General features: G+C 33.2%; 5 protein-coding genes and 1 long non-coding RNA gene across 7 annotated transcripts in view; 5 read left to right on the top strand and 1 right to left on the bottom strand.

Moving 5' to 3' along the window:
- The first annotated feature begins 904 nt into the window (after window positions 1–904).
- On the top strand, window positions 905–4,532 carry LOC119642677 (THO complex subunit 4). The gene is made up of 4 exons (XM_038041909.1): window positions 905–1,314; window positions 2,182–2,380; window positions 2,447–2,641; window positions 4,026–4,532. The coding sequence occupies exons 1-4, from the start codon at window positions 1,093–1,095 to the stop codon at window positions 4,157–4,159; spliced, it is 750 nt and encodes a 249-aa protein (XP_037897837.1). The 5' UTR covers window positions 905–1,092; the 3' UTR covers window positions 4,160–4,532.
- An 865-nt stretch (window positions 4,533–5,397) lies between these two features.
- Window positions 5,398–7,296, top strand: LOC119642676 (chromatin assembly factor 1 p55 subunit). 2 transcript variants are annotated; one of them, XM_038041907.1, is made up of 3 exons: window positions 5,398–5,510; window positions 5,613–5,924; window positions 5,991–7,296. In XM_038041907.1, the coding sequence occupies exons 2-3, from the start codon at window positions 5,903–5,905 to the stop codon at window positions 7,256–7,258; spliced, it is 1,290 nt and encodes a 429-aa protein (XP_037897835.1). In that variant the 5' UTR covers window positions 5,398–5,510; window positions 5,613–5,902; the 3' UTR covers window positions 7,259–7,296. The 2 variants fall into 2 exon arrangements, with proteins under 2 accessions (XP_037897835.1, XP_037897836.1); XM_038041908.1 differs by lacking the exon at window positions 5,398–5,510 and having other exon boundaries at window positions 5,575–5,924; window positions 5,994–7,296.
- An 18-nt stretch (window positions 7,297–7,314) lies between these two features.
- LOC119642675 (protein arginine N-methyltransferase 1) lies at window positions 7,315–9,191 on the bottom strand. Its single transcript, XM_038041906.1, has 4 exons — window positions 8,801–9,191; window positions 8,363–8,622; window positions 8,111–8,298; window positions 7,315–8,052 (listed from the first exon to the last, which is right to left on the bottom strand). The coding sequence occupies exons 1-4, from the start codon at window positions 9,132–9,134 to the stop codon at window positions 7,359–7,361; spliced, it is 1,476 nt and encodes a 491-aa protein (XP_037897834.1). The 5' UTR covers window positions 9,135–9,191; the 3' UTR covers window positions 7,315–7,358.
- A 388-nt stretch (window positions 9,192–9,579) lies between these two features.
- LOC119642702 (28S ribosomal protein S10, mitochondrial) lies at window positions 9,580–10,343 on the top strand. The gene is made up of 3 exons (XM_038041939.1): window positions 9,580–9,654; window positions 9,718–9,950; window positions 10,035–10,343. Exons 1-3 carry the CDS (start codon window positions 9,643–9,645, stop codon window positions 10,282–10,284), a joined length of 495 nt encoding a protein of 164 aa, XP_037897867.1. The 5' UTR covers window positions 9,580–9,642; the 3' UTR covers window positions 10,285–10,343.
- Window positions 10,344–19,991: 9,648 nt separating this feature from the next.
- LOC119642683 (arrestin domain-containing protein 17) overlaps window positions 19,992–24,794 on the top strand; it is a 32,691-nt gene continuing 27,888 nt past the window's right edge. Inside the window, 3 exon segments of the mRNA XM_038041917.1 lie at window positions 19,992–20,179; window positions 22,528–22,898; window positions 22,963–23,053. Of these exon segments, the coding sequence (XP_037897845.1) occupies window positions 20,065–20,179; window positions 22,528–22,898; window positions 22,963–23,053 (577 nt within the window). The 5' untranslated portion in view covers window positions 19,992–20,064.
- Window positions 23,716–24,431, top strand: LOC119642709. Its single transcript, XR_005248115.1, has 3 exons — window positions 23,716–24,037; window positions 24,100–24,334; window positions 24,394–24,431. It is a non-coding gene; the product is annotated as an uncharacterized LOC119642709 (long non-coding RNA).

Genomic DNA, 24,794 nt, shown 5'->3' with positions numbered 1-24,794 from the left:
TTGTATTTGCAAATTCTAATTTTTGTTTACATTTTCCATGCACGTGCCAGTGTTTACATTTCAAAATTCTTGACCTCTCTATCTATATGGAAGGCTAAATATGCAAATTAGTTCTGTTTACTAAAAGAGCTTATTACGAACGCGATAATGTTTCTTTCTACATAGTAGTATTACTACATTCTCTGAATCTGCCTGAGTAGCAATGGTCGTGGGTTCGAACCTCAAGTGCGGTAGAGTTTTTAATAAAAGCCGATAGCCTTTAGATGCTAAAGCTTTTAAGAGTTTATTCTTAGAATTTATTTATCGCGGTACATTAGCTAGCTATATGATTGATGAAATACTTCCCGTGTTTGCTAGAACTTTCAAACGCACTTATTCACTTGTATTGATTTCAAACATTACAACATAAATGTACCGATTTCAGTCAAAACAGTTAGATTTCCTTTTTCTACTAAAAGCATTTTTTACATCTGCATCCATGCAAATGTAAAAATAAGAGATTTAAAGATTTAAGTAACTTGTGGAATAACGAAATACCACTAACTTGTCACAAGAACAATTTTTACTGACCAAAAGCTCAAATTCGTGAATATTCGTTAGGTGTTGATTATGGACCAGTGCCCAGTGTTCTTGAACATAATGCGATATAACTGGAAAGATATAATTCGATCTTATATGTAAGCAAATTTTTGAAATCATAATTACAACAATTCAAAAAATCGCTAAATCGATTCTGGTTCCATATTTGTAAAGAACCTTTATACATGATGCCAGAGGAACACGTTCAATCTCCTTTTTAATGCATTAAATACATATGATGAATTTAATATGTTTAATAGTGCATTTATAGAAAGTGTGGCAACTACAAGCTTCATATGTATATTCTTCATTTCTGTATATCTCGTAACATAAAGTTTTCGTATATTCTCCATTTTTAATTATTGTTCGTCATTCGTGTTACTTGTAAGAGACTCGTTTCTAGCTTTAAAGCAGAAAGGATTTGCGTTTAATCGAGACAATTTATTTAATAGCGCGTAATAACCGCTTAAAATAATTAAAATAAATATCTAACATCGAAAGAAGGACGAGAAAATGGTGGATAAAATTGAGATGAGCTTAGACGAAATTATTAAATCGAACCGTCAAATCCGGAAAAGTGGTGGCCGTGGTGGAGTTGCTGGCAATAGGCGTAATAGTGCAGGCACCCAACGTAGAGGAGGACGAAGAAATCAGGGGACTTCTCGAAAGCCCGGTGGTGGCATAATAAAGGGTCGTGGGGGAGCTGGAGGGATACACAAGGCCAAATTCTCAAGGGTAATAATTGATGATGAAATTCATCTCTCGTAGAGTTTAAATGAAATAGTGGCAATATATCTTGGCTACGTTCGCTAACTGGATTTAAGAAAAATGTATTGTTTCCATCAATTATAACAGAAATTGGAAAGAATTGTGGCTGCAGTGTAGAGATCATTTCACTGAAAACAGTTAACCTAATAATCACGGCTGAATACATAGTGCATCATGTTTTTTTCTATCTATCACAAAAACGGGACATGTGCATTGTGGAATAAAAAATGGCCACATAAAGGGGAAAAACAAAAGAGATAATAGAGTCATCAAATGAATGATAACAGAAGTTATACGAAAAAGTGAAACTGCGAAAAAGAACCAACTAAAGATGGCGAAATCATCCAAAACTTCCTTATGGCAATACTTGTCTGCTGAACAAGATTATAAAAAAGCATTATCAATTATTACGTTGTTATTGTTTTCTACTCAATTTTATATTTTCTCATATTTTTATGCAATACTAACACAATACAATTAAACGGGCTTTGAACGACCATCTACCAGTAAATCACAAGCAGTAAAAAAAACAAAAAGACATTTCAAGTATAATTAACGTTTAGTGGAGTCCCTTAATATACATGTATTTCGTATGCTTTCTTTTAAACAGAAAAAAATGATTTCCATTCAATGGTTAACTACGTTTCAGTGTCTAGAAATTTTGTGATTTTGTAATTGATTTACACGATTTAGATCAGCTGCAAGTAGCAACGTTGTCCTTTCTACGAGTTATTTTCCAAAAGCGCATTAAAATTTGCGATACTCCTTCCTAATCAAAAGAAATCAAACGATCTTCCTCCCCAACTTGTACTACCTACTACTTCTCCTACTTAGGGTGATGTTAACAGCGCCTGGAAACATGACATGTACGACGGCCCTAAACGCGGCATACTGAAATCAGCGGAATCGGCCAAACTATTGGTGTCGAATTTGGATTACGGTGTTTCGGACTCCGATATTAAGGAACTTTTCACTGAATTCGGTCCTCTGAAGAAGGCGGCTGTACATTACGATCGTTCAGGACGTTCTTTAGGTGAGAAGAAAATAATTTCGAATTTATTTTATACATTAATGCGTCATTAATATCATGTCATTGTAGGAACTGCTGATGTAGTATTTGAACGACGGTCGGATGCCTTAAAAGCTATTAAACAATATAATGGAGTACCTTTGGATGGAAGACCAATGAATATACAGTTTTTAGCCAGCCCTGAAGTAGCAGCGGGTGTAAACAGATTACGTGGAGCTGCTAATAGACGCCGACCGCAAATAGGGGGTGCAGTTAAACGAGCATGTAAATAGAGTTTTTATATTTTTTACGAAAATTTTTGCAGAACAACCAAAACCTATAGAATTCTCTATAAAATACATACATTTCTGAGAGATCTATATTTATCGTGCGATCTTAGAACTTTCTCTCAAAGTCGTCATGTCGTTTTTAGCTTTTGGCTGCGTTTTTATTAAATATTCGTTTTAACACAGGTTTGCTTCCGTTCTTAAAGTAGTTTCGTATCCTTTTTAACATAGCTTTGTATCCGTTTTTATTGGATTGCGCAAAGTTTAACATCTCTGCTTTTACGCGTTTAAAAAAAAGGAGTATCTCAGGCTAGTAGCAAAACTGGAAAAATTCCGCCCATATGTCAACAAGTACCTTTGCGCGGTTCGTGAAGGTAAACCTTTTCCACCTAAATTCATTGGAAATTTTTAGCGAAAACAACAAAAAAATAGGAATCATAAGGGTTGGTTTTGTACAAGTTTTGTCTTCAGCTAGATTTCTCGTTCCACATTTCTTGAAATTCAACGTTTCATCGGACGTATTTGTTTCTTTAAGATAAGCTGTTTTGTTAACATATATACATCCATATACAAATATATATAATATATAAATATATATATACAAATATATATATATAACTACCTGAGAGTTGGCCGTTTGACAAAAAGCGCTGGCTATCTAAATCGTTCTGCGAATTGAGGATGGTCAGCAAATATTGTATTATCGTTTCAGCATGGTTTTGGAATCGATACGCTCTCTCGATAAAACCAACTCCTCCGCTCCGCGTTTTTGCGAAAATTTATGAAATAATTAGAGACTTGTTATTGTTCTACTCTAGTAACACCCCCTTTGTCTTTAGAAGAAACTAGAATACCATTTGCTCCGGCCATGTTGCCTGCATTTGACAGTTGACGAAATGCTAGTCAGAAAAAATTTCCCAATTCCAATTGCTCATTAGCAATTTTTGTCAAGGTTAATTACCTTCCTCAAACAACATAAAATTTATAGAAAATATTGCTCGCATTCAACCGCCATACCCCGCCGTTTTTTTTCCATTGCGCTGATGCCCATATCTAGCCATTCAAAATCCATTCTCATATAATTTTTTAATTCAGTGTCAACTTTCATTGTCTTTAAAAGTTTGCTTAATGAGAATTTAATCATTGCTCGACTTCCAATTTTCTTTTTTTTTGTAGGAAAATAGTATTTATGTTTTTTGATAACATTGCGAAGCCGAAAGGCGGGAAGTTGAGATCACTTTGCTCTAGATTATGTACGCTTTTGTAAGGTTTACGCGTCATTAGGGAAATTGTGGAAGTTGAAACTGTACTTCCATCTATATGTATTTTTTCTTTCTCCTTTCTTCTTACTTAACTAATTAACATTTTTTTTTATTTCGAAGCTCTTGGCAACCGTCGAGGAGGTGCTCCTAACCGCAACAGAGGTAATGTGGGCAATCGTGGAAAAAAAATTGCTCCCACTGCTGAAGAACTGGATGCGGAATTGGATGCTTATGTCAATGACATGAAAATTTAAACTTAATTAAAATATGTAGATCGTTGATCATTCATTCATAAAAATATATTCATTTATATACATGTAAAACAAAAAAGTAGATTTTAAGCAATCGTCAAAAGTATGGCGGCAACATATGCTCTGACTACAGATAATTTCCATCCTAATAACAGAAAAAAAGTACAATCAACAAGTCATATATTTTGCTGCTTAATTGTAATCGGATTGTTTTACAAAATTACCTTCTTTTTATGTCTTGTAAAAGCTGTATTCCAATTAATTGACAATTATGTAACGTCTGCTTCATAAGGAAATTCAGTTAATGATATTTTTGATCACAACAAAGTACTAAATAAATTTTGCAGAACATATTTTTAAATTGTTTAGAATTTAAGCCGTTTAAGAAGTATCTATATTAATTTATTCTGCATGAGTAAACGAAATGTCTAAGAATGCTTGGACTACGCATTTCAGAAATATTTGCAAACTCTTACGCGCCCAAAAAAACCCATAAAATCATGAATATATTCCTTTCTAAACATAAAAGCGCCCATTTATAAAAAATGTATAGTCGTTCATATTCTATTGACAAATTCTTTGATCCTCACGAGGAGAATGATGGCCTTCTCTATGGATGTAACTAGACTCTCGAATAATAATATGTTGTTTGTTTTGTTGTGAAATATAAGCGGACATTATTAAGAATGTCCAAAAAATAAAATCATATGAAAAGCAATTAATCAGTTAGATTTTACTCTTAAAGAGTTAAATCAACTAATCAATTTATGCATAAATAATAATGTTCTAATATCCATCTCATGTATACTATGCTATGTTTAAAAGGAATGATTTTGGACTATAGAAACTTAATTTATTTAATCGAAGACTACTTCTTACAACAACAAAAGACGCACTTTTAAAAAAGGCGTCTATGTTAGTAGACCAAAACTAAATTTTACAATAACGAACGGACTTCTATATCAACAAAGAAAACTTTATAATCCTCTATCATCTCCTTTCTATGACAGCTGTAAATTTCGTGAAAATTAAAGCTTAACAAATTTTGTACATAGACGGTTTTCCGCAATAAAACAACACAAGCTGTCATTACGCAACTCATCAAAGTTGAATGTTCTCTTTCCGCGTAAGGAGCAATAAATACCCTTGAGAGAATTTTGAAAGAGAAACGAAAAATAAAATCTATGGCATGGATTAATTCAATTATTATTGTTCACTGCCAGCTGTAAAGTTACTTTTAAATGCCAATGAAGATTGCCTATTGCAAATAGCTACAACAATAGTTTGTTGTCGAAGTTTACAGATTGCAATCGTTGGAGTTGCCAGAAATCTAAGAATAAAAATTTTAAATGAGGTAAACTAAAAAAGAAACCAGGTTTGCTTAATTTGTCTATATTTTTTCGCTACTTTATTAGTCAATTCTGAATCAATATATAAAAAATCTCTTCTTTTTAAGGCAATGTGTGTTTGCTGTGCTATTATCCGGTAAATATTTTTAAGAAATATACAATAATTGAGAAGCAAATTAAGTACTGTATTAGATACAACAACTTTAAATGTTTATATTAATGAATAAGTGTAGCATTTATCAAAAGTGAAAACCTTCATTATTTAATTAATTTACGTACGCTCACTAATGCGGTTGGCGTCATTGTCTTAAGTAGTGGTAAGCCAGCTTAAAAAAATTCGCACATTGTTTTGGCGGGAGCAAAGTTTGCAACTTAATATCTGACTGATATTTGAACAATGGTAGATCGTAGTGACAATGGTGAGTTAGATTTGAAAAAGCTTCCAAAGTTTAGCAAATGTGCCACTCTACATTTTTTTCAACCAGCGGAATCTTTTGATGACGCCGTTGAAGAGCGTGTCATCAACGAGGAGTACAAAATATGGAAAAAAAATACGCCATTCCTTTATGATTTAGTAATGACTCATGCCCTGGAATGGCCTTCGCTGACGGCTCAATGGTTGCCCGACGTCACTAAGCAAGAAGGTAAAGATTATTCAGTGCATCGATTAATTTTGGGTACTCACACATCGGACGAGCAAAATCATTTATTAATTGCCAGTGTGCAGTTGCCCAGTGAAGATGCTCAATTCGATGGATCGCACTATGACAATGAAAAGGGAGAATTTGGCGGTTTCGGTTCGGTGAGCGGTAAAATTGAAATTGAAATAAAAATCAACCATGAAGGCGAAGTCAATCGTGCCCGCTATATGCCTCAAAACGCCTGTGTAATAGCCACAAAAACACCGTCAAGCGATGTGCTGGTCTTCGATTACACAAAGCATCCTAGCAAGCCAGAACCATCAGGGGAATGTCAACCTGACTTACGTTTACGTGGTCATCAAAAAGAAGGTTACGGCTTATCATGGAATCCCAATTTGAATGGTTATCTGTTGTCTGCTTCAGACGATCATACCATATGTTTGTGGGACATTAACGCCACACCTAAAGAACATCGTGTTATCGACGCTAAAAATATTTTCACTGGTCATACGGCTGTGGTTGAGGACGTAGCCTGGCACTTGCTGCATGAATCCTTGTTTGGCTCAGTAGCCGATGATCAAAAGCTGATGATATGGGATACGCGTAATAATAACACTTCAAAACCTTCGCATACTGTGGATGCTCATACAGCGGAAGTCAATTGCCTTAGTTTCAACCCTTACTCGGAGTTCATATTGGCTACTGGATCGGCGGATAAAACTGTGGCTTTATGGGATTTACGTAACCTTAAGCTCAAACTACATTCTTTTGAGTCACACAAAGATGAAATTTTCCAAGTGCAATGGTCACCCCATAACGAGACAATTTTAGCTTCATCTGGTACCGATCGCCGCTTACATGTGTGGGATTTATCGAAAATTGGGGAAGAACAAAGTGCAGAAGACGCTGAGGATGGTCCGCCAGAATTGCTGTTCATACATGGCGGTCATACAGCTAAGATATCCGATTTCTCATGGAATCCAAATGAGCCTTGGATTATATGTTCTGTTTCTGAAGATAACATTATGCAGGTTTGGCAAATGGCTGAAAACGTATATAATGATGAAGAGCCGGATATACCAGTAACCGAATTGGAAGGCGGTGCAGTTTAAACATACAATTATCATTTTCATTAACAACTGAGCAAAAATAAAAAAATTACACAACATTTTAAGTAAATTTGTTTGATTATTTTGAATAAAAAATTTGTTTTTAATCTAAATAATAAAAATATTTTTGTCCAGCTATTTCTATCACAATCTCTAAAGAACGACTATTTTTTACACTGCGCTTACATAAGATGCGGCCCTTAATTATTTCCCCAGACGATACTCGAACGGGTTTTCCAAGGAAAAAAACAACCTGTTTCCAATGTGTAGGCTTTCCATACGGTGATGTCGTAAATATAACGGGCTCGGGTAACTCGAAATAAGTGTCAAAATAACCCACTAAGGCAGATAAGGTACCACATTTTATACATAATAATTCAAAAACGTGGGTAAAATTTGGGTAATTTAAGCCCACAGTTAAAAGATTAAAATCTGCTATGCAATTGGGTTCCGTTAAAATATTTTCAGCGTCAACTAGTTCGATAAGAGGTTCTTGCATAACTTCTTTACGCATAACAGACATGTCTACGCCGAAAACGTTATCCCAAAAGGAGACGTGGCGGTTAAATAACTCATCGTCGCCATAGCCAACAACGCTCATGGTACAACGATTTGGCAGCAGTTTTCCTTGTGAAGCTAAATGGTTATCTCTAGCATATATTATTGTGTCTAGCATGCCCTCGAATAATAGAAAATAACCCATCCATTCAGAAACAATAATATCATATTTTTCCTGAGGCAATACTGTATCTTCCAAACGCCCTTTAATTAATGTAACATTATCGACGTTATTTTTTCTGAAAATAAGGGTAATTATTTGCTTTTTGTAATTTTGTTGAATTTTATCAAATGTACCTGATAATACCTATAGCGTGATATATAATTTCAGAGTTATCGATTCCGACTACTTTGTTAGCTCCTGCCTGAGACGCGAATATTGATAAGATAGCAGTACCACAGCCAACATCCAGAACATTTTTACCTTCAATAAGAGATTTATTTTTTAGCAACGCATCTCTATAACTATTAGTGCGTATAGTATCCTGAAAATATAGTGCGGATAAAAAAATTGAAACAAAAAAATTAAAAAATATATCAAAAATTTACCGCTAGCATTTCATAGTGTATGCCAAAATGAGAATAACTGTCGAAATAATGTGAGTCAGATCGATGTGAAATACCATTGACTGATTGGGGTTCCCTGTCTTCTTTGTCTAAAAGACGGGTGACGGTTGCATTCATAACTGTAAGATGTTCAGCCGCCTGCTCCAATCGATCCCTTTGCTTCTTAATAATTTCCTCAAGTGATAACTGTTCTTCTTCATCATTTTCCTTAAAATGGCCTTCTGGTTCCATATTCTCGTAATCTAAATGAATGTTTTCTTAGTTCTACAAATATTTCTTTTTTAGACTTCCAAGATTAAGTGGACTTCAGTTAACCAAATGCCTCTTAATGCGCATATGAAATTTAAGAAATCAGCATCCTTCTTACAAATATTGTAATATTTAGGAATATAGGAACTTAAGTATAGTTGCGCTACTTACCATACGTTAACCATGACTCGTATTCTTTGGGTTTCAAGTACATCTCCAAGTCCCAAAACGATTCGGTCGCATCATGTAGTCTATCTGGTTCAATATTTTCACGGCGTATAAAATTAATTAATTTAATGAAAGAATACTGGTCCATACGAAATTTTTTTTTGAGACAGTAGAAGTCCACTTTATGATGTTTTTTCAAATGTTCTAAGGCTTTTTCAATGCAAGGAAAAGTTTCCGTGCAAAATAGACATGTGGTAGGCTCATTGTTCGTCATTTCCTCTTCATCCGAATCTTGCTTCAACCAATCAGCAACGTGGAGCGTTTCTGAATTAGACATCTTATCTGCAGTAAAAAAGAAATTTAGTCTTTTCTATTTTTCTTTAATCGAAGTACTGCTCAAAACTATGGTTATTAAATTCATTAGTTTAAAATGTGCAGTAGTGCTTACTTTTACATTTAATTGCGTTTTGAAGCGTTTTAGCCGCTGAAGTCGTTACTGAAAAGAGCTGTAGCTTTATTTAATTTTGTATATAAATTGAAAGTTGAATATGCATAAAATTCTTCTTCAACTTATGTCTTATTTTCAATGGTGTATAATTTGCATTTTATTTAAATTTTCAATCAAATCTAATTTATGTTATATCTTATACCATATTACTTCGAAATTTTAATTCTGCAAAACTTAAAGAAAGATATATTTTTTTCATAAATTTTTAATATAATTTTGTAGATTTGTAGCTTCGAAAACAAGTCTGTTTTTGTAAACTATCACTAAGAGCCAAATTGAAGTCATATGTTAACTGTATAGTCTGGTTTACAATTTCTCTTTTATAAATTTACTAAAAATGATAAGTTCTGTAAGTTTACGAAATAAACGACCATTTAGAAACTTTCACAAACCTGTCCAAAAATTCTTGCAGATAATAAGAAATCTTCGTATACATCGCGATTTCAGTAGTCTACGAGCTCTGGCTACTGGCGGAAATGTTGTTAGCAAAAATAGTAAGACTGCACCTATGCTAAATGAGGAACGAGATAAATTGTACAGTAAACTAGAAATTGAAATAAGAGGCGTTGATCCAGCCGTACTAAAAAGCTATTCCTGGTTTGCTACAACGGCTGCTAATCATTTAGATATAGAAGTCGGAAAATGGTAAGCTGGCGCAAAAAGAGTGAATTTCTTCGTGTTGCATATGTGACAAAGAAGAATATACATTAACCGGTGTTATATTTTCAGCTACTCCGCCCGTAAAGCTTCTAAAGAACGTCTAACGTTATTGAAGTGTGTGCATATTTATAAAAAACATCGTGTCCAGTATGAGATACGCACTTATTTTCGTTACATGAATTTTCATAAGTTAACCGAATCGACTTTGGATACTTTTTTAGAATATATCGAACGCAATTTACCTGAAGGCGTTGCCCTACTTGCTACAAGAACAGAAATCCAAGAAATTCCCGAGCATCTGAGGCAGCCACCAAGTTAAACATAGTTTTCTAATGAATACATCGATGCGAGATTAAGCGTATATATCCTCAATAATTTTAATATTAAATAAAAAAAAAAAAATTTTGCGAAACATCCTCACCGGTCAAACTCATTTTGCTTTTTAAAACACCGGCGTTGTACGTATGTTTGCACATACATACATATAAAGTCGAAGTTAAAGTCGACTTTGCGCGATTACAATATTTTTGGTTTTATTAGAGGCAATTACATAAACACACAAACATAAGTGTGCCCCTAATACGTTCTCGATTGCGATCGTTTACTTGTCTTTCGTTTCATTAAAGAATTCAAACAATGGTGGATCGGTATGCGAATCGGGTAAAATCGAATTTCCCCGTATAATCTGTGATTGATCCCAAAATTGGTGCTAAGTAAACGAAGCTCCTTGCCTTGCAAACGGGGGTGGACTGACTTGAATAGCTCTATGTAATATAAGATCCATAAGTTCTCTAAGATTTTTTGTCGCATAGATTTTTCTTCTTTGTTGCAAACATTTCCAAGCTGGACTTTTTTCATAATTTTTTCGGTCTGGCTCAAGAGTGAGGAAGTGTATTCCTGAAATTTAAAATTTGACATATAAAATTTTGATAAAAGGACATGAACCGCAAATAATATGCAAAATGCATGTTAACTAATGTAATGTTTTTTCTAGAATTAAAAAAAATTATACCGGAGCTTTTTGAAAGCTGAGTTTCATTAGCAGTTGTTGTTAATATGCTCCTTGAGCAACGGCTATTTTGTATTCATACCAAACCGTATATTTCCGGCTAATTATACAGATTTGTTAAAATGCATAATAATAAAAAAGCTGAGGGGCTAACCATGTACCTGAAAGTTTCGTTCTTCGATTGGTGTCGCATCGCGTATCTGATAGCATTCAGCAGTAGGAACTTTATCTTAAAACGTGTTGAATGAATAAAGTAAAATCGTGAAAGAGAGCAATTTATTACTGGAATATTTTAGTCATATTTGGGGGCCATCAAGGCCCGCCCTTTAATTTTTTTTTTGTGAACGACCCTTTTCTATTTATTCAATATTCTCTTGGTAACTCAAATACATGGTGTTTAGTTAATGGAATGTCAACGGTTTTGAGGAAGTGTAAGAAGTTATCAATTTGTGGGTTAATAAATTGTCTACATATTTCAGCAAGTATTTGTAAAGGTTTAAGTATTGCTTACGAAAAGGTGCTCTAAAGAATTTAACAAAGTACTTCGCAGAAACGCGTCCATGTTTGGCCGTAACAAATTTCCCAAACTCGTTATGACCAGGTACATGTGATTATTGGAGCCTACCCAATGATTCGTTAAGTAAAACAAGAAATTCATACTCGCAGTCTTTAATTTTTGTTGCCAGTTCTCCTTCCAATCACTTGTGGGGAAGTTTCGGTTATGTTCGCTTAATTATATATTTGGTATTCCTTGTCCATTTACTAGTAATATGTAATTTTGATTGTTTTGCAATAAAATATGACCTATTGCGTATTATAATTTTTATACTTAGCTGAACTTACCTAATAAAAGCAATGAAAATTACGTTGAAATCTGGAGAACTACATAATAATTAATATACAATTATTTAGATTTTATTGCTATGGCGATTAATCACGCATAACATTATATAACAATAAAACCGATAAGGCTTTTAATCAAATTTTTGAAAATGGAAGCAAATAACTTTCGCTTAAAAAAATTTCAGAAACAATGCTATATATGAATTGTAGTACCAGATCAGGCACAGTTATAAAGAGGTTTTGTTGAAAACAATACAAAGTCGCATAGCGTAATGGTAAGTGTACTGTGCAAAATTATCTAACTCAATAACCGTTTTTAATACCGAGAACACAGTCGATTTAGTGGATTATATATATTTTTGATCTTATGCTGCACGCAAGATGAAAAACATAGTTGAGTCTTCACATACAAATGCCCACTTAATGGCCTCGTTCGGTTTCTGAACAGATGGGGTCCACAGGGAGCATCAAGAAATATACAAAACACATGTGAATTCAGAAGGAGGTAGGAAAGAAACATAGGAAATTGTTTACAATTCAAAAGAAGGTGTGGAAGAAATATACGAAAAACACATGAATTCAAAAGGAGGTAGGAAAGAAACATACGAAACTGTTTATAATTCAAAAGGAGGTATGGAAGAAATACACGAAAAACACATGAATTCAAAAGGAGGTAGGAAAGAAACATACGAAACTGTTTATAATTCAAAAGGAGGTATGGAAGAAATACACGAAAAACATGCGAATTCAAAAGGAGGTAGGAAAGAAACATATGAAATTGTTTACAATTCAGTAGGAGGTATGGTTGCTGCGACTCTGAATTTGGAAGCATCTGGGAATAATTCATTATATCTATCGTACATTCGGATTCTACAAATTAAACTTTGTCATTCTAAAAAGTCAGAATATGAATAACCAAATTTCTGATATTTAAGTAAGTTAAGTAAGTCGGTAAAGTTGGAATACAACTTTTTGAGGAACACAATGACATCTTATTGTTACGAAAATGCCATATTTGATGATTTGAGTTTCCATGACTATTAGTCGAGTTTCTAAAAAACAAAATTCTGAAAAAGGAGAAAACCAAGCACAATTTCATGGTGCGATGATTAGAGAAAAGATTAATAGCAATTTGCAAATAAGCGGTTTAACGGGTTGACGAATGTTGCGGTGAATTTAGGTTATGTCACTTTGTTTTGCAAAGGGTATGTAAGCAGAATATTGTGGAAGACAAAGTCGTTCGAAGAGTGAGTCGAAGGCAAGTGAGTGGAAAGTTAGTCGAGAGAGCCGAGCCAAGAGAATTAAATTGCAATATTCGAACGCAGAAGACCAGAACGAGAACAGAATTTCCTGTAAACAATTTGTAAATAGATCTCCCAAGGATTGCAAATAAACTATCCTAAATATCACAAACATGCATTGGTTGATGACTATTGGTTTTTTAAAGTCACTTAGACACAACCGTTGTTAAATGCACTCTCCGACAATTGTCAAATTACACGAAAGCGAAAGAACTTAAAGAAAATAAAATAAATTCCAAGCAATATTGCTTGAAATAAAAAATTAAAAAAGGAAAAACTAAGAAATAAAAAATATATTATTGTTCAATGAAGCTTAAAAACAACAAGAAGGGAAAAAAATCAATGTTAATCTTAATTTTTGTTTTCGATATTAAAATAAATTTTCAAGTGATTTTCAAAATTAATCATGTGGGGCCTATATCAGCATTTAATTAAAGTCCATATCTCCAAAACTTATAGATTTATACGAAACATGTCGTTTTTTTCAAAAAAGTGGGAAACCATCTCTTATGAGCGTGTGGAGTAAGAGCTAACCATTGGATGTCGATGATTGTAATATTAACAATCATTTCTGAGAATATTTTTGTATATCGATTTTCTGGTTGGGGAACAAATAAGAAATAATATAACGACAACACTTTTTTGATGTTGTTCATGGTTAAAATAAATGTATACTGTAGTATTATCGATTTGTCGCAGTCTACCGTAATTTACAAGTTATTGCTAAGTTTACATTTTACACCTAACCTAGTTAAGATAGTGTAATTCTAGTAATAAGCTATTAATATAATGTTATATGCTTACGTTATTATTCTAAGCGATAACCTACTTTAGTTATATTGCTTAAGTTAGCATTAAGTTATTTCCTATATAAGATACTGACCATACATTAGATACATCATAATATAAGCAAGTATTTTAAACGAAAGTTAAAGAATAAAGAATCTAAAATAATCCAATAAACCAAAGAACATTTAATTGCTAAGTGGTGTCACTACATGGCGCCCGTGACAGGACGTCGGTGAAAATTTTTTTTTTCACTGGCGTCTTAGATTATCCTAGGTTATTCTAGAAAAGTCATTACGAAAAAAAAATTTAAATGGTGAAATTTCTAAAAAAAAAAAAAATTAATTTACATATTTGTGGATTCCTTGTCAAAGGAAACGAAATTTAAAAACAAAAAAGAAAGGATAAAAAGAAACTATTTAAAAAAAAAAAAAAAACAATCTATATATATTGTGAAAAAATAGATGAATAAAGATTGCAAGACATTAATGAAAAAAAAACTATATTAAACTCAATAATATCAGATTTTGAAAAGGAAAAGTGAAATACATTTTTGAAACACTTACATGGAAAAGAAAGCCAGTAAATTCCAACTGCACATCAACTGAAAAAAAAACCTAAAGTGGCCAGAAGTGCAGTGTGGTAATGCATAAATATGCAATTAAATATTAAACAAATACGAGAAATCTAAAAATAGACACAGCCAAACAAAAGGAAATTAAAAACACGACAGATGAACAACAAAGCGGTAACATCAATAATGAAACTTCAAATCCAAGAAGTCAAGACACTCCACAATTGGAAGAAGCTGCCAGATCAACAATACATCAACCGCAAGTATACTCTAGCAAATATAGCAGAGATGCAGATACCTTACAATTAATTATATTATAATATAACTATTATTTAAGGATAATAAGTTAACAGTGCATATATATAACTTTTTATAAACAAATTTAAAGTTCATTTTTAATACTTTTTTTAATTATTCCAAAACAATTTAAATGTAAAACCATGCTTTTAAACAATTTTTTTTATATATATACATATATAAAGGGTCTCATTTAAGAGTCAGAATAGGATTATGTTTTATAAAAATTTACACATAGAAACGTCGTTAATATAAACACTACAACATAACAAAATAAAAAGGAGAAAACATTAAGCAGATTACTTTAAATATCCCCGTGTATTAAGAAAAAGGACGAAAGAAAACTATTCTTTTCTACTTATTTTACAAATTTTGCATTATTATGGGGGGGCTAAAAAAAAAAAAAAATATCCAAAGCAGGCCAATGAGACACCAACTGTCTAGAGCAACCCCTCCAAAAAACACACACTAGCTACATGACCCCTCCCCCGCAAGACACCGATATCCCAGAACCCGGCAACGGGCAGTCATCCTTCACGCCGATATATTATGAACAAGCCCACCCTCTTCCATCAGTAGACGATATGGAGACAGTAGATTTCCAAGAACAAGTTTCGGAAAGAAGGTACAGACGACAACTCAAGTAGACACAGCATCCAAAGGTCAATACATCAAACTAAGCATGGTCTTAATATTTGAAAATAACTGGCAATCATCCAGGAACTATATAAATCGCTCGGGTCTATTCACTTAGATTTGAAGATGATTAAATTCTTTGTTCCACAAAAGATTAAATTCCTTGTGCTACAAAAAAAAAAAAACAACTAAAAAGGAAACATACGAATCATGGGAAAGATAATCACGTAGCGGACGCCCTATCCCGCATAACAATTAAAGATCTGAAGGAAATAAACAACAAAATATATAAGGTAGCAAGAAGATCTGCAACGCGGCAGAAAGATAACTGCACAGAAAAGCGACAAGTAAGCGAACATAAGAATGCGGAGCCCAAAGTCTATAAAGTCATTAATAATAATGACGTAAAGAAATTTGTGCAATTAAAATTTGACTCCGATAAATGTTGCATGAAACATGGGAGGAAAATAATTGCCAAATTCGTAGTAAACGACATTTATACCAATGGAAAACTCGACTTAGGTCAGTTTTTCCAAAGGCTTGAAACAGAAGCCGGTATAATAAAAGTGTCGAAATTCAAAGTGCCCATTACCAAGGACAGAAAAAGGTAATGAATACGCGATAACACTAATTTGCGACCTTACCAAATATTTAGTGACAATTCCGGGCATAGATAAAAGTGCTAAAATCGTAGCAAAGGCAATCTTCGAGAACTTCATACTAAACTACGGGCCCATGAAAACACTTGTAACGGATCAAGGAACCGAATACAAGAATGCACTAATGAACGATCTGTGGCACGGTGGAACGCAACCACCGAACGTTGAATGAGTACATCCGTTTATATATATCGCCTGAATTGAATGATTGGGACATTTGGATAAAATATTTCCAATATTGTTTTAACACAACATCTTCCACAACACACAATTACTGTCCTTATGAACTAGTATTCGCAAGGCCACCAACCCAATTAACAGATCACAAGAAAAACATTGAGCCACTTTATAAGATAGAAGACTACGCTAAAGAGACTAAATATAGATTAGATATAGCATATGCGCGCGCTAGGTTACTATTAGATAAGGAAAAAGAAAAACAAAAAATAAATTACGACAGGAAAACTAACAATTTCCCACTAGAAGTAGGCAACCTAGTACTCCTAAAAAATGAAGTAGGGCATAAGTTACAGAATAAGTATTTAGGACCGTATAAGGTCATAGAAATTAAGGATAATAATAATATTAAAATAATAGACAATAAAAATAAAACTCAAATCACACACAAAAATAGGTTGAAATTATATCACGCAGATTCATGAGTTAAAGTGTAAGGCGCCTACACACACAAAATAATAATATAAACTGTACAAACAATTTTTTTTTATATATAAGTACGTATAAGAAACCTACAGAAACAAAATTTTTGTTTTGTAAAAGCATAATTATGTATAAGAACCCTATGTAAATAAAAGAAATTTGTTTTGTAATGCAAACAAATTTTATACATAAATATTTATAAAAACCTCACACAAAATATATGTACACTATAAAACTACGGTAGAGGCAATAACATCGATAATTGATAAACCCAAGAATGATCATTCATTATTAAAGATCATTCTTCCCAAGAGGAAAGGTGTAGTATTATCGATTTGTCGCAGTCTACCGTAATTTACAAGTTATTGCTAAGTTTACATTTTACACCTAACCTAGTTAAGATAGTGTAATTCTAGTAATAAGCTATTAATATAATGTTATATGCTTACGTTATTATTCTAAGCGATAACCTACTTTAGTTATATTGCTTAAGTTAGCATTAAGTTATTTCCTACATAAGATACTGACCATACATTAGATACATAACAATATAAGCAAGTATTTTAAACGAAAGTTAAAGAATAAAGAATCTAAAATAATCCAATAAACCAAAGAACATTTAATTTGTAAGTGGTGTCACTACAATACATATATTAAGTGCATAAATAAATACTTAAAGTTAAAAAAAAATTTGTTGATGGTTGGTTTGTTTGCTTAGTCATCAGAGAGCCAGCTATTATTTTTCGGATTTTGACAGCTACAATTAAATATAAACAAAAATTTTTTTTTTCTACTTTTTCATTTACTTATGAATTATACAAAAATCTTAGGGGGTTCGGACCAAAACGTTTATCATCTATCGGTTTGGTCTTGTGCGGAAGTCAATTTTCAGATGCGTGATTGCCTCCAGCTGTTATCGACTTTCCATAATCAGTTGGCCTTCACTTTTTTTGTATTAATTAAGAGAACATTTTTTCGGTATGCTTTGCAAAAAAATATATAGTTTCTTTTTTACTTTCAACCTTCATTTCCAACTTTTATTTTATACCTCCGGTTGGAAGCGGCGAAGATTTACTATACATTCAGTTTACATATATTATATTATATACATGTACTGCGTGTGTTTTGCTTCCTTAGCGGTAACATGTCCGCCCATATAAATGTCTACCTGTAGACACCAAGCAGTCAATCTGGCTTGTCCCCACATGTCTTATTTTTACTGATTATCAGATGATCACCCTCCTCCCGCACAAACTGTTGACAAGACAAGATTCATATAAGAAGATATAAACTTTTGATAAAATGTACAAAAATACATTGAACATACATCATAACCGAAGAATGAGGAAATATAGTAAAAGCTCCTTATTCGCGGCGTTTACATTCCACAAAACTCCCGCCGTGAATACGGTAATGATACTGGTAATTTATATGGGATTGTAGGGGATACGTTCCTAGATGACAAAATAAAAAAAAATCCAATATATACAAAAATCAATTTAATGGAAGTTTTTGAACATTTTTATTAATTATCTTAAGACTTAAGCAATGGTTTGAAGAATTTTGTAAGTTTCTCTTGCTTGGCAGTTTTTAGAAGCTCCTTCAATTCAGACTGATACGTAGTCGCATTAGCAATTTGCCTCTTAAAAATAAGACTTCATACCATAGACTGATCAATGTTCGTAAAGAAATCGCGAAACTCATTTGCCGTTCCTAAATCTTTGCTAAGACTTTTCAAATTAAATCTCACGTTTTCAGTGCTAGTTGCAGCCTCTTCTGCAATGGGCGGTGAATTTAACACTTCCTCCAGGCCGGTTTCAGTCAAATCTTCATCTTGCGATTCAGGCAACCGAATCCATCTCGTCCTATTATATCCTATTTAAACGATATAAAAGGTATATTTATGAAATGTATAAAATGTATAAAACACATACAAACTTACAAACTCCATATGAAAGTAAAAAAAAAACGGGAATAGCTCGCTATTGTTGCTAATTTTAAACAATCCACAGTAGGGAACTTTTCACATTTTGCACAAAGGCACAAAGGGGCACAATACATGCAAAATTCTTAATAATTGTATACGTTGTACGGCTGGAGTCACCGGCTACTCACAAACAAATGGGCGTATTCTGTTGCGTGCTAAAACTCTATATGTCGCTATTGATATATTTATTATGATTTGCAGTAACTGTTTCCATCAATTTTGAAGTTTCTAAACATTGTCGAAGGATGTAAGTATTCTCTTTTTGACTGCGTTTCTATTTTCAGCTTTGCTTAAGAATTTTTGTTGCTTCTTCTGCTGCTTAGATAAGAAAATATTGGTCTCTTCTTTTGCTTAAAAGTTTTTTTAACTTATAATTCCTTTTTTGTTTATTCAGTGCGTGACGTTTGGATTGGATTTTTGTGCAATTATTTGATTGTTTGTGTTCTGTGCTTTGTATGTTTTGTTTAGAATTTTTAATTCTCTCCCGTTCACTTCCCTTGTCTATCTCTCTTCTGTGTGTTTTTCTTTCTCTCATTAAACATTTATTATTTTGGTTGCACGCTATACTTTTTGGTCGGATTCCTACAGAGATAGTTGCTCTCTTGGATTCAACCACAAATGATCTACACGGTGTAAGTTTACCTAAATGGAGCGAACTTCGAATTTGGTAACTTGAGAGAGTAACTAAATGAGCGACCACCATTGCTTATTTCCAAGTTTAGAAAATTATAGCTCCGATTATAAGCAAACCTTTAATTTTGCAATTGTTTACAAATCAATGGGTGGTATAGCGAATTCAAATGAAAAACAGATTTATTATTATTATTATTATTATAAATTTAGCCAGAGAATAAATTCTAAGACTAAAGTCTTAAAGCACTAGCATCTAAGGCTTTCGGCTTTTATTAAAAACTCTAGCGCACTTGAGATTTGAACCCACGACCATTGAGTTGTTAGTCGAGACTCTTGCCTACTCGGCAAATTACTCTCATATGACTGCATTTGAGTTTTTCTTTTTTAATTTCGGTTAAAAGTATCTCATGTATGAATGTACATGTACATAGTACATAGTAATATAGCTAGAAGAGTCAGAAAAATATGCACTGTCAGTATACATTTACACAAATCAACCTATTATCAGCAGAGAAAAGTATTCATAATATCAACTTCAGAAGTAATCAGTTGTATGTTGCGGTTGCTATAGAACACGCAAATTTCGCATAAATAATATTTCGTTTAAAGGAAAAATTTGAGCATTGGATATATATGTGAAATTTTAACAAAGAAAGTTGAATGAGAAAAATTTGCACATATACCGAGAAGTCATAATTGCCATTGCCAAGCATAATGTCCAGCAAGTGTACAATTCTCTTTGACAATAATCCACTCGGTGTTTATTATGCTGGCCAAGAAGTTTCCGGTACAGTCGAATTGATAACAAATCGACCAAAAACCGTAAGAGGTGCGCAAAAAACTATATAAATTTTAATTATTTACTAAACAAAAATAGTGTAAAGAACTTTTAACAAACAAACAAGACATTTGTGGCGTTGTTTACGTCACTATACTGTGCCTACGAAGTTTATCGTAAGTTTATTTTAACAATCAAACAATCGCTCAATATACCTAAAGATACATACATATTTATTATGAAATAAGAATATTATAGTCACCCGACACTTAAATATCTTACCCCATATTATCGAACACAATTCTTATTTTTCTTATAGAACACAAAAAATATATCAGTGGGCCTATTCGAAGCGGTTTCATTAGTGTTCGTCCTTCGGTCGAAACCCGTCACTGTACGAAATTTCATAAAAATAACTTAAAAATTTGCGACCTGTAGCTTGAAACCAAATTTACATGGATAGATATCAGGCAGGCTTTGGTCAATTCAAAATACGGTTCTGAATCAATCGGTGTAACAAAAGGTAGGTCTATCTTAAGCCCTTCTACGTATTACATATGTCCGCACTACCTAATATACCTAGTACCACAATTGCTGTAGGGCAAAAAGAGTACAGCATAACTTGCATAACGCTTGTTCGTGTAAGGCAAATTCGAATAACACTGCAAGAACATTACAAAAAAAATTACGATTGCGCTCATACAATACTAAATGGCGTTCTTGTAGAACGGTAAAAGAATGCGATAGGAAATATGATTGGGCCATTTTTCTCTCTTGCTCTTTTGCAACGGCCATAAAAATGTATCATGTAGTGCCTTTATCCTGATTATTGAACGAAGTTATTTTAAATACAACAAGTAAGTAAATCGCTTTAGACTGTGAACGGCTCCTGTGTTTGTGTAATCTAAGCAACTCATCAACACGGTATAACGGAATGGTTGATTGTGTTATAGGAAAGTCTACTGTACATACATTATACGTTTTCTTGTTGTTCACTTTTGTTTTCACTACCACACGGAAACAAAAGAAGGAAAAAAGGGAACAAAAAGAAAAGAACCAGTTTTTTGTGTTCTCCCTTAAAAAAGGAGAATATATTAAACTTAAAGTATATAAAAATATATAGCTGTTAAAAATCTCTAGTAGCCCCCGCTAGCGATTTTCTTGTTTTCTAGAGGCAACGATAGGATAAAAAATCGCAGCCTTATTCGACAAGCAAGGCTTCATTCAAAGCACGTATCCTCGCTATTTATTGTTGTGATAAGGCTGCAGCATCATCTCATATTCCATCATGCCTATAATTAGCTTCTTCGGAAATATGGGGCAGTATGTTACCATTCCAGCAGTACGTTACTAATTGAATTCAGATATTCAGATAATCATCCAGTGTTTAAAAAAGATTCAATAGAAACACTGATTCATAAAGATAAGGACCTCCAGGTTACACCTCTTGCAACAAATGATCAAAATGGCGTTTTTAGTCAATTCGCGTGGTAAAGGTTTTAGCCGCTACTGCTAATGTTTTTTGCAACAGCGGCTAAAATGGTTACCATACGAATTGACTGAAAATATCATTTTGGCCACGTGTTGTCAGAGTTGTCAAGGATAGGCTGTTGCAGCTAGGAATGGGAAGTTCTGCTGTATATATATGTATATACGTATATAAACTACAAATTCTCTTTATCTTTCCATACTTCAGAGCACAAGTTATATGTATCGAAAAGCATTGCTACATATGGCGAAGAAAATTTATCCAGCGACAATATAGGTTGAGTAACCCCACGTTTCAATAACCTACGGATGTCATCGACAAACGAGGTAGATAACAATTCATTTAGTTGGGAATGCTGTTGGTCGTTATTGCATTTGCCGCGGAAATCGTTTTCGTCGCTCAATAACTTTAAGTCTATAATCAGTTTCAGGCTTAGCACTTGACCGTTGAAAAGCAGCAAAACGGCACAATATGCTTGACATGAAGGCACATTTTAAAAATGCTAGTAACGACGAACAATTGTTAAACTATTTGTGGGAAATGAGTATATTTCTTGCTTTACAGAGCAAGGTATATTTTTGCGATATAGTGATACATATATTTTTATAATTTATTCAACTTAGTCATATCAACTATTTTCTTTATGTTTGTTGCTTTTGTAGATTTAACAGTCATTGTAATCAATTAAATTAAGTTTGCGATTCAAATTGATAGTAACAACGTAATGAATTCCTAAAGCATTCAAAATTCAGTCGTTGACTAAACTATGTGCTTGAATAGAGACATGATCTTTCGTAAAGAGACTTATCTATAATTATTCAACTAAATCGTATGCTCTAATAAAGCCGTTGGCCAAAAATAATTTTGAATTTCTATTAATAGAATTTAATCCGCGCTTTATGTCTCATAGGTATTATTATAACAGTAAGCGGTTTTGCTGAAGTGCGTTGGACTGAGCATATTACGAAGCAAGATACTCATGGGGAACGTCAAAAGACTATTGAAACTTATTCCGCCTCTGAAATATACTACAGTAACGAACGGTATGTCTACGGACAAAGTGGTGGAACTCAAATGTTGGTATTACCACCCGGTAAATATATATTTCCATTTCAAACCACGATACCAGCAAACGCTCCCACATCGCTAAATGGAGCCTGCGGTCAAATACATCATGAAGTTAGTGTAGTGGTAGATCGTGTAATGCGTTATAACAACATATTTAAGCATCCGTATACAGTCATAGTGCCGCACGATTTAAACTTAAACCCATCCAATGCGGTAAGTAATAATTAATAACAAATTTTTAAAACAAAGTAGCCTGATTTCCGATTGCGTTTCACAGCAACCTTTGCATAAAATTGATGAGAAAGTTTTTTGTTGGAGTTTACGCTGTGGCAACCAAGGTCCTATGGTAATGGAAAACTTTAGGGATCGTATCGAACCTGTTCGATTCAAATAGAAAAAAACCTTAAGGAGTAAAAGAAAAACTTGCTAAAAGCAATACCTATTAGAGTCTTTCTCTTGTGAATATAGAAATTTTTAGACACTTATGAGCCACAATTCACACGGAAGGGTCGGGAGGCACATATAGATATGCTTGCCATATAATTCAAGTGCAGTGATTTATATGTAATAAAAATATTGAACTTTTTTAAATATTGCATCAATTGGAAAGGAAGATTCTTGTTTTTTGATGGCCAATCACTCTGGCCATCACGAAGATGGGAATGGCCAGAAAGAAGAAGTGAAGAAGGGGAAGGATATAGAGAGGTGAAAGTAGCCTAGTAGTCTGTATGAATAAACTCTCACTATGGCTACATTCCAAGCAAACTTTTACTACTGCAAAAATTGTTTAGCCTAGCAAAACCTAATCAGATATCTTAAATAGTGGTTTATTTTTGTTCATTTAATTTTACCCTGTGATATATGTGGGTATGAACACAAAGTTATCGATGGGTGCGAACGGATATTAGTACATAATCGTCACGGCAGCTGGGAATCACAAGACAAAATTAGGAGTATTCGATTCTCGATTGTATTCATAACATATTATATATATACATATAATTGTATAATAGTATTGTATACATAAATATATATAATTGTATTCTCATTTAACATCTTATTGTCAAAAAAAAAAGAAATATTTCAAAACCCTATGTTATCAGTTTTCAATGAGTAGCTCGGACAGATTAAAAAGAAGAAAATATTTATTGAAATACTTTAGAAATTCTTACGTACTCCTCCAGGTTTATAACATTCTAACTTTTTGATGTTTATGCATACAAATGTGAGTAATTATGATTTGTCGCTTGTGTACAAGAGAGATTGAAGAATTTATTAATATATTCGACGTGACTGGCAGTAAATCTAAATCTAATATGGCATCAATAGTAGGAAAGCATTTCTGGTTTGAGGTAAACAAACTATTTGAAAATTTCCGCTCAAACAGAAATCAGGAATACTTAGTAATTTGTAGCCACTTCAAGATGATCCAATATCTACAGTTATTTGCAATAGATGTTGGTTTAAAGTTTTCATGAGAAAGTGTGGAAGAAGCTCAACGTCAGCTGAGCGAAACATTTCTAGTGAAAATAGAAAGTCAAACTAAGGCGAGACAACGACATCACTTTTTAGAGGATGATCTGATTTCCTCCAGTTCTTTGCCCAGCAAAAGAGAACCTGATGATGAGTTGAATGAAATTAACGATGAGGTAAAGTATTTAGAGATCTCAATTACAACCGTGCAATAATATATTTTATTTTTTTTCAGACGAAGGAACATATTGTGGAAAGGTATGGCGGGGAAGAACATTGAAGAACATTTGCAAGCACCACCTAAATCGCTAAATCGCTACTGTTGGCCCAAACCGAAGATTATATAGAATATTCGTGTAGCGGCAAAGGAATAGAAAAACCAAAAGCTCGTAGTATATAAGGATATTATCTTAGTAATATATAAACTGGGATTATTTGGGAAAACTGAAAATCTCATATTAATCTATTGTTAATTATTTTGAAAAATTGAAAAATTTGATGTTAATTCTTTCCATATATTCATACAAGTGTTTGAAATATAATATATAATCTTTTTTATATAAATGTATCAGAAATATGCATTCATCTTCCCTTGTACGTCTCCTCAATAGTTTTATACAATTTTTATAGGCGTGG

The sequence above is a fragment of the Glossina fuscipes genome, unplaced genomic scaffold (assembly GCF_014805625.2).
Source record: "Glossina fuscipes isolate IAEA_lab_2018 unplaced genomic scaffold, Yale_Gfus_2 241, whole genome shotgun sequence".
Taxonomy (NCBI): Eukaryota; Metazoa; Arthropoda; class Insecta; order Diptera; family Glossinidae; genus Glossina; species Glossina fuscipes.
This window is presented reverse-complemented; position numbering and strand designations above follow the sequence as displayed.

What these genes read in the sequence shown, in the direction of transcription:
- LOC119642702 (XM_038041939.1), top strand. An exon ending in GATATAGAAGTCGGAAAATG is followed by an intron (nt 9,951 to 10,034) that starts GTAAGCTGGCGC and finishes TTATATTTTCAG; the next exon opens with CTACTCCGCCCGTAAAGCTT.
- LOC119642677 (XM_038041909.1), top strand. Translation starts at nt 1,093, where the DNA reads ATGGTGGATAAAATTGAGATGAGCTTAGACGAAATTATTAAATCGAAC. An exon ending in TCGTTCAGGACGTTCTTTAG is followed by an intron (nt 2,381 to 2,446) that starts GTGAGAAGAAAA and finishes ATGTCATTGTAG; the next exon opens with GAACTGCTGATGTAGTATTT. An exon ending in GGGTGCAGTTAAACGAGCAT is followed by an intron (nt 2,642 to 4,025) that starts GTAAATAGAGTT and finishes TTTATTTCGAAG; the next exon opens with CTCTTGGCAACCGTCGAGGA.
- LOC119642675 (XM_038041906.1), bottom strand. Translation starts at nt 9,134, where the DNA reads ATGTCTAATTCAGAAACGCTCCACGTTGCTGATTGGTTGAAGCAAGAT. An exon ending in TACACTATGAAATGCTAGCG is followed by an intron (nt 8,299 to 8,362) that starts GTAAATTTTTGA and finishes CTATATTTTCAG; the next exon opens with GATACTATACGCACTAATAG. An exon ending in CACGCTATAGGTATTATCAG is followed by an intron (nt 8,053 to 8,110) that starts GTACATTTGATA and finishes CCTTATTTTCAG; the next exon opens with AAAAAATAACGTCGATAATG.
- LOC119642676 (XM_038041907.1), top strand. Translation starts at nt 5,903, where the DNA reads ATGGTAGATCGTAGTGACAATG. An exon ending in GGTAGATCGTAGTGACAATG is followed by an intron (nt 5,925 to 5,990) that starts GTGAGTTAGATT and finishes TTTTTCAACCAG; the next exon opens with CGGAATCTTTTGATGACGCC.